Raw genomic sequence first — 13,415 nt, forward strand, 5'->3', positions numbered from 1 at the left:
AAATTGTAGAAAGTCATAGTTATATGTTTTCCTATTAAATATTTTCAAAAAATATATAACTACGTAGAGATAGATACAAGTTGTATCATACAACCGACCAATGCATCCTCTACAATTTTGCGTTGGGTTAAGTAGCTATAGTATATCGGTCACATCGATAATTTGTGAATCAGGGTATCATTTAATTATCTATAAACTGGTATCCTAAAACGTAGAGCATATTATGAAAATATATCTACGATTTAACTTTCAACCTAGAAGCTTCAGAACAAATGATTTTAAATTTTAGGGTTCCGAATCACTTTGTTGTCCGTCGACCGTCTGTCTACTGTCTGTCAAGACCATTTCTCTCATGACCACGTAGAGGTATCAAGCTAAGGAAGCTTTGAAATTTTTAATATTCTAAGCGACAACAAAATACTATGGGTGCTAATTCTTGAAATTTGCAAGGGAATCAAAACCTACCTACAGGGTACTTGTCGGTCGTGAACACAGAATCTTGAAATTTGATACAAAGCAACGTCCTATAGCACCTGATAAAGGGAGAATTGCTAAAAGCATAAATTTAGTTAGAACATATAATGAAAAATAGGTTTGTTCGGAACCCTCGGTGCGCGAGTCCAACTCGCATTTGGACACTTTTTTAGTTTGTTAGGTATTAGTTATGGTTTAAAATTTAAATGTTCATATAAACCGATTTGAACCTGTTTTCACTTTTTAAAAGATTTAGATATCTTATATATGATTATAATAGTACGAATGTAAGTACATATAATATTAATAGTCACTATAATTATAAATTATATGGGTGGGTATATAAGGAAGGGAAATCAAGTTAAAAGGACCATGAATTACCATCTGTAAGTAATTCGCGTGAGAAGAAAGATTTAGTTTTCGCCGAGTTAGCAAGGGCCCGGCCCGTGTGTGGCAGACCGAAAAAAATAATTTTCCTCGCTCGAGTTCCTACTGTGACTTTTCCAGGCGGTCGTCCCGTGCATCTGGCAGGGCCTATTATTATAAGGGGACGGTTCTTAATGCCCTCTTAGGTATTTTTATATGACTGCCATCTTAGTTTTTACGATTGTGATTTTTATTGAATTCTACATCTATAAGTTTAGTCGGAGCGGGCGACTCGGCTGTGGGTGAAGGAGAAATACGGGCCACTTCAGTAGATTTATTTTATTGCTCTGAATCGGACAGAAAATTCTTTATACGACTCACTATTAACGTAGTTAGACGTCGTAATTGGTCATACAGGTTGTTACAATAACTAATTATCCATTTCTTAATTCCCAAGAGGAACTTAGAGAAATATCCAGTTAAGAGGCTTTGTAATAATTACGGAAGAGCATTATTATTCCAAAAATAAGTAGGTACCTATACCTGTTTTTATTATTCTATCAATATAATCAATCAAATAAACATATCGCAGATACTTATATTATTAAATTTATTGTTAAATTACCTACTTTATGATCCTTCACCAAATGAAACATTTACGATCTTTTTAAAAAAGTTTTATTTTAAAAAAGTGCTGATTAAAAAACTTAATGGAAGACTATGGTGCACAACAGTCCATAAACATGTAGTAGGTATATGTGTAGGGCTTCGCGAGGGCTAATTTTGCGGAGTGCCGGGCGAGTAACGATTAGGTACCCTATATGGCTAAGTATACCTTTGTATTATGTAGGTCTGAATCGATCCAGTATAATCGTTTTCTATAAAAAGGTTTCATTGTTCACAAGACGATCGTTTTATGAACGAATGTAAAGCTAACCCTTGTTATCGAACTAATGCTATTTTTACACCAAAACGACGGGCCATCTCGTAATGGTTTTTGTAGATATAACAAGAAATAAGTGCAACAAATCGCTTCGTGCACGATTCATTTGATCTGACACAAATTTATCCGCGCCACAGCGCTCTTTATTTACGCCGACGACGATGTACACTTTGTCCTGACAAATTCATAAATTACCGACATCCTTGCACCAGAGCGTATATGCTTAGCTTTAATCTTATTCACCGATTTCTTGTTTAACCGCATCGACAGTCTCTTTGAAGTATGACGCATTTATCAATGAGCTGTGGATTTACTTTACCGTACAAGTCAATTATGCTAATGGCACACATACATAACGGACATTTATGTTTCTAGTTTTACTATTATACCTACTGTTATTATAAAAACACATAGACCTTTGTAAATCCTTGCTGTGTAGTTAGCAGTGCGGATTTTAAGGCGGATTTACACAATGTCAGGTTGCCGAGCAATAGGTTATATTTTATTTTATAGAACGCCATATAAATTGAAAATAATTTAATAATAAAAGACCATGACGTTAAACTAATCATTCGAAAATCAAAATCTATTAAGTACCTAGGTAATTTTAATAATTTGGATATTGGATGATTTTTATCTGTTCCATTACGCAGAAGAGCAGACCGGCATATATTGGAGTGGAATCGATTTATATTTCTGAGAATCAAAAGCAAAGAAAGCGAGGTGGTTAGTAATTTATAAGCTTGTAACAGTGACGAACTGAATCCAGAGAAGTCATGCTGTCTGGAGTGAATCCTTGGTTATTGCAAACAGTGGAAAAGTTGCAGGAAAAGACAATACCTATGTCTACACTCATATCAAACCATCCTTACGTTTTAATCATAGATATTTTGTGAGGCTACTATTTATTTACAAGGAGCCTACATACTTCGTTCCACTTGCACTTCATGAATAGACTGGATTACCTATTTTACTGCATTTAAATAATTCGTTTTAGCCTAGTCTAGATTCCAGGTTTTTGACGTAAAATTTACCTAATCCTTAAATAATAACGTTATTTACAATTGCAGAATATTAAAATCCAAAGGTGTTTTTTACATTCATATTTCGCAATCCTATTAAAACTGTAAAGATAAGGCACGTCGCCCGACCCCTCTTGTGCACAATCCTCGGCCAGAGTAATGCCGCTGTATGTAAAGTATTTAAAAACAAGCACGTTACCTATTCAAGTCTTGTTTATATAAACCAGATAGTCACCCCTTCAGCGAAAATGTTTGTCATGTAAATGACAAACATTTTCGCTGTAACTATGTAGAAGTATTTATTTTGGTTTGCGTGGTTTTAACATAATTAACGTAAGTTTTATTCCAACGAAATTTACACCATTAAATAACAATTGTGCCTTAAAGAGGATGATTTAGACAAATCGCCCTTGTATTGTACAATTTGTTGAGTAATCCCTGCATTTGTTTCAATTATTTCGACTTCCTATGTGCTCCTTTAAGTTTGCCCACATTTAAATAGGAAATGGGATTTTCAAGTGCGTGCTCTGCATAAACAAGTAAAATTATAATTTAATGATAATGCTACTCGTGTTGTTTGCTCACTTTGTATGAGATTTTAAGATACGAGCGTAAACCTCACATTAATAATGAAATGGGACTTCAGATATGTATTTGTAGAACGTGAAATGCTTGCATAATAATATACTCAATGTCTATGTACATTTGTACAATCTATAACTACGTGTAGTACATTATTGCTCTCCCTAATTAATACGGGGACATCAAATTCACCCGTAGTTGTCTTTGATTAATAGTAGTCATTAGACAAGTAGCTTTTGTGAGTGTGTCGAATGGTACATAATTAGAGTATCATTGTAGTCGTAGCTAATGGGGCATGGAAGCTTACTGACGCGCGACAGGAGACCAGTTGTTTGTCAAGAAATAAATCAGAACTGATGGGAGGACTGTTCATTCCAGTTCATTCCTACCCTAATTTTGAAGTAAAGCCAACTTAAAATTTTTGTATCTGTTAAATTTTAGATAGGTACAGATTATAACATTAAGGAATTGCTTAGACTTCTAATATGTTACAAGCTATTTTGCTTCTCGATCCTGTAATCAATTTTACGATTGCGAAAAATTGTAGATCAGAAATCTAAGTGGGTCTACGGCCTACGCTTCGAAATATATTTTCTCTTGGAGCTCGTCTCTATACCTTGTATTGATAGGAAATAAAATAGCATGCTTTTTGATTCTACTAGCTAATACAGCTCTGTATATTAATTTCAATATACTCAATCGATTGGTAAGCAGAGGTAGATACATGTAACTTTCACCTAAAAAATACGATTTGTTTTTAACATAAACTTGTTGTTGGCGGTACAGCACACGCACGCTATAACAATCATACAACGTTTAATCATCATTAAAGCCGAATCAGCGGCGCGGCTGCGGCGACGCGACGGTTGGACTCGCAACAGCTGCTTTGGCTTGTGAACAGTTTTTGCGTTTATTGATAATTTGGGTTTAAAATGACTAGCAATCGTTTTTATTATTTAGTTTAATGTTCTAACTGAAACTTAAAATCAGACTAGGTACTAAATCAATGAATAAGAAAAATGGCCTATAACGGGCAATCGCACAATCACATTGACACGTTTAGTAGCGCTCAGATTACAAAAGGCCATCAGCGTATAAAATTTACCTTAACAATTATTAACATTGTAACCTATTTTATAATTATGTGCGTGAACAAAACACAAAGCGGTTAAGCAAAAAAGGTCGGTGGTCTTTTATCCTGTAACACAACCAGTTATGATAAAGCGGTCCCCTTTGCCGGTCTATACGGGCTTTTGTCTCCTAGATCAAGATAGACGCGTAAAATTTGATACGGGAATTATTTTATTTTATTGTATGCGCACGTGCGTTGCGTGACGAATAAGATAATGTTCGGTACAGAGCCGGCGCAGAATAGTAGATTGCGCTTGAATTGACTATAATGTTAATTTGGCTATGGGTGAAACTGTGTATTAAATTCGCGATTTAGTTCTATGAAATACAGAATGTTTACTAACAGTTCCCTTAATATAAAGTGTAGGGCGCGTAAATAACTTCGAACGATCGACGAGATTCCGGCATCACACGTCACCGATGACGTTGCGTGCAAGATGCTTACACAATTCTAGGCCAAACTATAAGAATGGAAAACGACTACATGGCATGGGCTTAAAAAGGGGTTGATACAGTTTATAACTCTTAAATGCAATTATAATTTACCTAGAGAGTAGAGACTAGACCAAGAAGGACTAGACATGATGTTTGACATACATGGTAGTAAGTACATTTAGTTAGATATATTTAATAGAAAAAAATGTAAGTCAAAAAATTAAAATACTCATCTAGTAGATAGGTAATATGAAAAAAAAATCTATTTCGTTGAAGTTAGTCTGTTTAGTCGCACTACTAAGTTTTCCTGATTCTTTTACAATGGCAATTACAGAAACTAATAACTGTCCATGAATCAGTTCTTGAAATGCGAGCTTTTTCCACGGAATCGGAAGTCACCGGCAAGCCGAAGTAGCGCCTGTCCTTGGCAGGCACCACGTCAATGAAATTTAATATTCCAACCATAACCCAGTTATCGTAATAGGTACGTTTATAAAAAGTTGCAACCGCGGTATTCCTCGTTAAAGGGAGGGTTCAGGTAGTACCATTTGCCCGGCCGTCACTGCCGCACGTAAGCTGTGTTCACTTCTACGAACTTTCTACGCACCTTAAGGCATTTTCAAGTTGTATTTTATAATAATTCACATGCATTACATCTTTGTAACTTCAGTGTGAGTTAGATCATTATGAAATAAAAATATATTTTTAATTCATAATGTTCTAACTCACAATCACACGTAACTTTTATAAGTTACTTAGGGCCGATTTTTCAATGCTTGGATAAAACTTATTCGTCGAATAATGTATAAAACTACCATTTTAAAAACGTATTCTAATTGCCCGTATTTGACAGTTTACGTGACCTTTTAATATTATCGTGTAATACTTTATTGGACGGATAAGTTTTATCCAAGCATTGAAAAATCGGCCCTTAATAGGGTAAATTATTTATTTATTCTATTCTTTTTCAGCTGATCAATTATGCAAATAGATGCGATATGGACGACAATTTCAATTTGCTTTGACAAACAACATGAGTTTATTTGTTGATTTACGGCAGATTAAATCATCAGTAACAAGTCTTTCAGAAATGGTAGACAAAATATCGAGTTCGGTCTGTAAAGACACCCCATATCATGGGCGAAAAAAGAGTGTAGACTCTGCACTATTCGGAAACATTTACAAGCCTGCTACTTTAGGCCTTGGAGTAAGATTCTCACAAAGTCAAGAAGATATTTTGGAAAATATGCCATCGTCTAGATTAAGGAGCCATATGTCGCTCCCCAATTTAGGGAAATCGGAAAATGTTGATAAGTTATCTATGTCACATGAAAATAAAACGAAAATTATTGAAATTGATGATAATACAGAAAAGCAGACGCTGTGTAATATGACATCAGATCAATTAAATAATTTAATAATTGCTTCTTTAAACAATAGACCACATTTTGATGACAGTGGTGAAACGCATCCTATGGATTTCTTAGAAAATGTTAAATATTATATATCTGAATTGAATATGCCAGAGAAAAAGCAACTACCATTTATCATATCTTGCCTTAGTGGTGTTCCTCTTATGTGGGTACGCTGTTTTAAAAATGAATTTAATAATATCGATACATTTTATTCTTCCTTTGAAGAAGAATTTTGGGGTTCCGAAAGACAAAAGACAGTCTTGTACGACATGAAGTTGGGAAAATATAATGAAAATGATTCACGTCTTACTATGTCTGAATACTTTTTATCAAAAGTAACTAATTACAAACATTTGAATCCTCCGCCATCAGATCTGGAAATAATATATTCTCTAGCTGCTCATTTTCCATCAGCCGTCGAATTGGAATTACGTTTAGCGCCAAAACCAACACTACGAGAAGCATACAGCCTGCTTCGACGAAGAGAAGGCGAAGGCAATGACTTTCTACCAAATTACTTGTATGAAATGTGTGAAGCATTTCAGCGAGGATTGCCACCGCAATCAGCTCGCCGAAATGATTTTATAACTCAAACGCCTGGCGAAGAAATGAAAAGGACAAAATAGTTTTCAAAAAGAAAAAAATACAATTTTTTTAATTTTGATCACATTTAATTTAGGATGTACCGAATTCGAATGAAAAATATTAATTGCAGAAAATATACATGCACTTTAAAAAACCTGTTTTATTTTATACCTACCTTTGGAATAATAAAAGCGGAATACATATTATATGAATAAATATAATGTATGTATAAGCATAAAATGATCAAATTTAATATGGCAATAACTTTAAGTGATCAAATTATTTGCAATAAAATTATATTAGATTTTTCATACCAAATCAGTTTAACTATTCATAACTGTTCATGTACTACGTTCCTTATTCACAGAGCCTTGCACGATATTGAAGGTAATTGGACAGAAAGTGACTGCTGGGACGCAAAACAAAATGGAATGCTATGGAGTGACCAGGCGCGTGTGTGTAGGCGACAACCGACAGCGATGCCGCACGTCGCGGCAGCGGCCAGGCTGGCACGATCAGCTTGCCTTTCTGCACATGCTGGTGAACGATGGAACTGTTCGTCTATTGAATTAGCTCCGAAATTCACACCAGATTTGCTTACAGGTTAGTATTTGTGTTGAATGTTGGCAAATTATACAATTCGATCCTTGCATCTAAATTTAAGGAAACGCATTATATTATGTGGGTCATGTTATCTGTGGTTTATTTGATCGCTAGGGTCTACGATTGTTTCTTGGAGGAATTATTTTCCAAAAAAATGAGGGCTTCCGCTTCTCTTTATAAACCCTGCTTCCTAGTGAAACTCCTGTCAAAATCTACCCATACTCTTCCAAGGATAACCGAATGATCAGGCAATATAGAAGATAATTATTGTTATTTTCTAAAGTTTATACTATAATATACTTATTCGTTGATATACTAAAATATGTACCTACGTCCCAATCGTATGTAACTTGTAAGTGAATTAACAATCTTTTATTTTTAAAGCTTAAAATAAAAATACTACGGTTTCCAATTACTCTAATATAAAAGTGGAAGTGCCTTTGCGAGCATGTAAGTTTAATCAAATTAGGAAAGTCTGCACTTCGACGGTCTGTATCAATTCCATTTCATTAAAGTTTCTTCACGAGTGCAGTGTACCGGTGAATCCGTTCTATGTCGACGAGAACTTCCGACAATCATGATAGATAAGAAAGGCGAGTTTACAGAGTCTTTTAAATCAACGGCGGACATTGTGCGAGAGCGGCTAGCGTAACGACATCGCAGCGCCCTTTCTTTACCCGTTGTCTCGGTTCCGCATTAAACATTCTATTACCATTTAGTGAAAGCTTTTATTTATTACTTTTCGGATAATTAATTTTTAACGTTACATTAAAAAACTGCTTCCAAACACTTTATTTACCTACTGACTTTAATTTGAACTACTTACGTGATTTCTTTTGATTTTATGTTTATTCGTTGCGTGTCATCATGAAAATTATTCAGAAACCATCCTCCATATCATGTCAATATCTAAAGTCGTGAATACCGTGACATAACTTCCTACGTACATTCAAATATAAAATAATGCTTGTATACGGTTTTGCGAAACTTTAAATTGCAGCATAGTACGGTAGAGCAAAAGGAATACGAACGAAAATTGCTTGGAATATATTTTTCGTGCTATGACGAATACTAGCTATACAATAAATAATTGCGTTTGTATCGTTTCCGTGTCATTCTATTGATCTTTTTTGACAAATTACCGTCCACAACATCGCGTGGTAATAGCACTGAAACGCGATAGCTGAAGTACCGAGCTATTTTAAATATTATGAAAGTCATACCTTCGCAATTATTATAGGTAAGTATATAATATAAAAAGTTTTTATTTTGGTTAAATTCTTATCCTTCTGGTATCTTTTAAAAGTTTTGCTATTTTGCGAAATACATATACTCAGATGATTCAGATCGTATAGCTTGGAAGAAATAATAAAACGACGACCTGGAATTTAGAAAAAGGAAAAATCGACAAACAGCAATGTTTTTCTAGTTTTAGCGTGTTCTGCGACATTGTATCGTTGGCAACGGACCATGCCGGATACTGTCTACATGATTGTACTTTTACGAAATACGAGGCATTGTTTTGGTAGCCAGAGCAACTGCATACATACGCCATACAATTTAACTAATTAAATAAATTATTCCTTAAACAAAATTACGTACGAATCTTTATTTAAGCCTAATACATTTTAATTAAAACTTTTATAAGCTATAGAATGACAGCGCGAGGGAAAACTTTTCACAAACGCTAATTAGGTACTTATGCGAAAGAAGTTGTAAATTATAATTTTTAGGAATAATTTTATAGAATGCTGACATACTAAGCTGACATAGGTCCACATTATATGGAAAATGAATGGGCATCATCATGACTTCTAGACAAGGGATTTGCCATCGTTCATCAATATCCAAATCTTTATTGACATTTCGATTATCCCAATACGTTATCTTAGTTGCTTAAATTGAAAAGGATATCGATGATTCGATAGTTCGCCCAGAACAGGGTCGAGGTACCTATAGTTAGTCGGACAAAAGATTTAATTACACGCATGAATCAAGCGTGTGGGCCGGGGAAGGAGGTCTGGGGAGGTCCAGCGATAGGAATACGGGGTGAAGTCACGCGCGAATCGCGTTGCGATGCACAATGATAAGCCGGTCTCTGTTATTGTACAGGTTCAGGACGTGCTGATGCTATCAGATTGTTATCACGACTAATTAATAGAAAAACATTTAATTGATAAGCACACTACCACCTAATAATTATACAAAACAATATGTAGCAATACTTTGAAAGTAGGTAAGTACATCTAAACGGTAATAAAGTTTCAGTGACATTTCGTAATATGATTACTGTAAGTGGGGTTATAAATTATAATAACTGCTTCGTTAGAAAGTATGGTTGTAAGGTTTCAATTTCAATAAAAAAAACTTCACATTTACTCGATTTGCTTTATTTAAACAAAGAACATTAATAATTTTAGCATAACATTAGATAACAATTGTTCAAATACGTTTGAAATTTGATCGAAATTAACTCCCAGCGAAAAAGAGATGTCCATCTGTCTGTCTAACATAGCTTACGAGTAGATAAATCGATGAGACTGCGGTTTTCAATTCCGTTGTTTAATTACTGTAAGAGTATTTTGTTATAATCATTGTAGCAGTTCCGGTCTCTATGCTCCTGCACTTGTCAGATTTCATTCATATAATTGCGGTTGTTCACATTATACAAGGGACTCGCGAGCAAGCATACGTGTACGCGATGTCCGCAGCCGCGCTGTCTTGGACAGTGGCGCGTGCGTGTGCGTCGGGCGCGCTGGCCGCGTGCTCGTGCGCCGCGCCGCCCCGCGCGCCGCCGCGCCCGCCGCGCCAGGCCGCGCCGCCCGAGCCGCACGCACGCTTCAAGTGGGGCGGCTGCGGGGACAACTTTCAGTGGGCCGAAAGGTACTTTTTAACCCATTGAGCCCCGAACGGCCCGATCGGTCCACGACACAATAGATTTTCTATTGTGTCTGTGATTCCGGGGCCTGAGTTATTAAACGATTAATATGGAGGGATAATTAAAATATAATGCTCGATAGAAACAAGTCAACAGTTCGTGTTGCACAGTTGTTAGCTATCTTTTCTTTATAATGGAGTTCATAGTTTTATAGAAGTTTTGAAGAGATTTTAGACTTACTTTATTTTAAAACAGGTACTTATTTTTTGTTAACGTTTAGATTCGCAAAACAATTCTTGGATGCACATGAAATTGATATCCGAGATGGTAATATAGAGGAGGACTATGATTTTGATACTACTACGATGGATAAACCAACTACTACAACGGAGCTCACTACACCGCCGGTCCCAACAACGGCACCACCTGTGGTTATATTGGTTGATGATCAACCTGCTTCGCCAAATATTACCACCGCGACTCCGAGAAAAAAGGGCCGACGTGGTCGTAAGCGATTGCCAAGATCTCCGCGTCGTGGGAGACCAACAAGAAAACGATTCAGAGAACGGTAAGATAAAATATATTCATTTTTAATTGTAATAACATAGGTGCCTACAATTGACATAAATTGAAATAATTACATTTTATTAGTATTAATACTTCTTAAGTAAGATATGGTATGATAATCATTATGAAACATTTTGGACTCAGTATAAAAATATCATTATAGATACGAGATCGACGACAGAGGTTTCAAACATCGCAACATAGAATATCGTATGGCTGCGGACGACCCTCGCTTTGACCCTCAAGTGGATTTACAAACACGGCTCGAACGTTTACGTCCGCTCATAGCTTCTGCAAACTTGATGAACGGTCGCTTTGGTAGAAAAGTACGTAAATTATAAACGAAAGTACGTAAATTATAAATTGAACGAAAGATTTTGAGAGAATTTCAAATATTTGAGCTTTTATTTTCACTAAGTAGTAATTGTCCACAGTTATATTTATTACACCTAAAAATAGTACAATACATTAAATAATAATATTCTTATGTAATCTAATAAACTATATTTCTACGTGTTGCAGAGTTATAGAGCATTTTGTTCTCCGATGTATACTGTTTTCGGTATATAATTGATTCAACTTACAGGTAATATCTAGCGGCATGCGTACGAAATGCACCTGCCACGGCGTGTCAGGCTCATGTTCGGTGCGCACGTGCTGGCGCTCGCTGGCCCCGCTGCAGCGCGCGGCGGCGCAGCTGGCCCGCGAGGCGGCGCGCGCGGGCCCGCTGCGGGCTCGGCGCCGCGCCGCTCGCCCCAAGCCGCGCCTGCGGTACGTCACGCCCAGCCCGGACTACTGCGAACCGGACCCCGCTGCTGGGTCACTCGGCACTCATGGCAGGTTAGTAGGATCATGTCTTAACTAAGTGTTAATTATGGCTTATCAGTTCCCATTTGATATGGAAATTGTGTTGTCAGTTCTGTGTTCTCTGTGCATGTTCTATGCCTTCTATGCAACCTTTTACGCTCATATAGATTACAATTTTATGCCTTAAGGCTTAATGAAATAAAAATAACTTAAAAACTTTATAGTTCACACTTACAGACTAAGATAATTATTCAAAAATATTTTATATCTACTAGTTACTACTGTTCTCAAGTTTTTGGTATTTTGGTTATGGCAACAAGAGTCTCTAGGAGAATAAAGATATATGTATTTAAATAAAATGAATGATCGTAGGAAGTGCAACGCAAGCCTGGGCAGCGCAGCGGGCGGGTGCGGGCGGCTGTGCTGCGGGCGCGGGCGGCGCGCGCTGCGCCACTCGCGGCTGGAGCGCTGCCGCTGCCGCTACCACTGGTGCTGCCGCGTCGACTGCCAGCTCTGCCGCGTCACCAGCGAGGAGCACTACTGCAACTGACTGCGTGCCACATCATTATAACACGGCTTGAGAAACGCCGATTCGATTATAGTGTCTGAGATGTTAATACTCAATTTACTGTGTTCTTAATATATTTTATAATTAAATTATTATTTGGCCTCATTATTTTTATGTTTAAAAGTGTTAAGGAAGATATTTTAATATAATATGTTCGTTATTTAAGAAGAAATTGTTTCAAACCCATATAGAATAACGGAGTTCAGAATGTAAATGTGTGTTCTGTTCTTTTCAACTCTCGACGTGGATCTTACTTTAGGAGGTACCTGTATGCAGTAAGATTTGCTTTGCTATGTCTATACAGTCAGCTTCTATCATTAAGACAGTCTTCCTAAAGAGAATCCTTAGCGTAGATATGTTATAGCCTTGTTTTGTTGCTGATGTCCATAAATAGTTTCAAGTACGTTCTAAATTCGTTTTAAACTTGTACCTTATCCAAACCTTATTCTGTAGGCAAAAAACTTGTATCAAAACAAATTTCCACATAAAACGCCGCCTGGGTTTCTTAATAATACATACGTTTTTATTAATGCATATTCATTATTATAAGATGTTTAAAAAATAGATATTTGTGATGCCACCAAAGAAATTCCTACGCGTACAATACTGTACTAGTCATATTTTTCGGAATTGATGTATAATTCCTAGTTTATAAAATCATACGTGGATGCTTGTAGAAATTATTCTAATGTAATGTATTTATTTATTTAACATATAAATCGATGTTGTACTTAGAATATCCACTTTTAATCCATTATTTAGGCATAGATAAAATTAGACTATTCTGTACGACAATAAATGTGTGTAGTTTAGACGTAGGTGCGATAGATATTTTGCATGTATTTTTCCGCACAAATTTAACTTGTAAATAAAGTTTTAAAAATCATCTTAACAGTTGTATGAATTATGAGACAACGATATTAGAAATAAATAAAAATCTTAATAAATTATTTTCCTTTGTTGTCTCGACTGTAAATAAATTCGTACTTAGATTGATGTCGTGGTTTCATTTAACTAAATACCTGAAATAGCGGAGGTA

General features: G+C 36.1%; 2 protein-coding genes across 2 annotated transcripts; both read left to right on the plus strand.

Annotated features, from left to right (window-relative positions):
* Positions 1 to 5,498: 5,498 nt before the first annotated feature.
* On the plus strand, positions 5,499 to 7,091 carry LOC149909686 (uncharacterized). Its single transcript, XM_090118051.1, has 2 exons — positions 5,499 to 5,524; positions 5,925 to 7,091. The coding sequence occupies exon 2, from the start codon at positions 5,945 to 5,947 to the stop codon at positions 6,992 to 6,994; it is 1,050 nt and encodes a 349-aa protein (XP_089974177.1). The 5' UTR covers positions 5,499 to 5,524; positions 5,925 to 5,944; the 3' UTR covers positions 6,995 to 7,091.
* Positions 7,092 to 7,322: 231 nt separating this feature from the next.
* LOC149909687 (protein Wnt-11b-like) lies at positions 7,323 to 13,372 on the plus strand. Its single transcript, XM_090118062.1, has 6 exons — positions 7,323 to 7,556; positions 10,229 to 10,439; positions 10,715 to 11,002; positions 11,165 to 11,327; positions 11,588 to 11,841; positions 12,181 to 13,372. Exons 1-6 carry the CDS (start codon positions 7,385 to 7,387, stop codon positions 12,356 to 12,358), a joined length of 1,266 nt encoding a protein of 421 aa, XP_089974188.1. The 5' UTR covers positions 7,323 to 7,384; the 3' UTR covers positions 12,359 to 13,372.
* Positions 13,373 to 13,415: the final 43 nt, after the last annotated feature.

The sequence above is a fragment of the Colias eurytheme genome, chromosome 3 (assembly GCF_061535395.1).
Source record: "Colias eurytheme isolate Ceu_HAF_F1 chromosome 3, ilColEury1 Martin Lab GWU primary, whole genome shotgun sequence".
In the NCBI taxonomy this organism is placed as follows: domain Eukaryota; kingdom Metazoa; phylum Arthropoda; class Insecta; order Lepidoptera; family Pieridae; genus Colias; species Colias eurytheme.

Coding starts and splice junctions, on each gene's coding strand:
- LOC149909686 (XM_090118051.1), top strand. CDS start 5,945: ATGCGATATGGACGACAATTTCAATTTGCTTTGACAAACAACATGAGT.
- LOC149909687 (XM_090118062.1), top strand. CDS start 7,385: ATGCTATGGAGTGACCAGGCGCGTGTGTGTAGGCGACAACCGACAGCG. Junction 7,557..10,228: donor CACACCAGATTTGCTTACAG/GTTAGTATTTGT, acceptor ACATTATACAAG/GGACTCGCGAGCAAGCATAC. Junction 10,440..10,714: donor AACTTTCAGTGGGCCGAAAG/GTACTTTTTAAC, acceptor GTTAACGTTTAG/ATTCGCAAAACAATTCTTGG.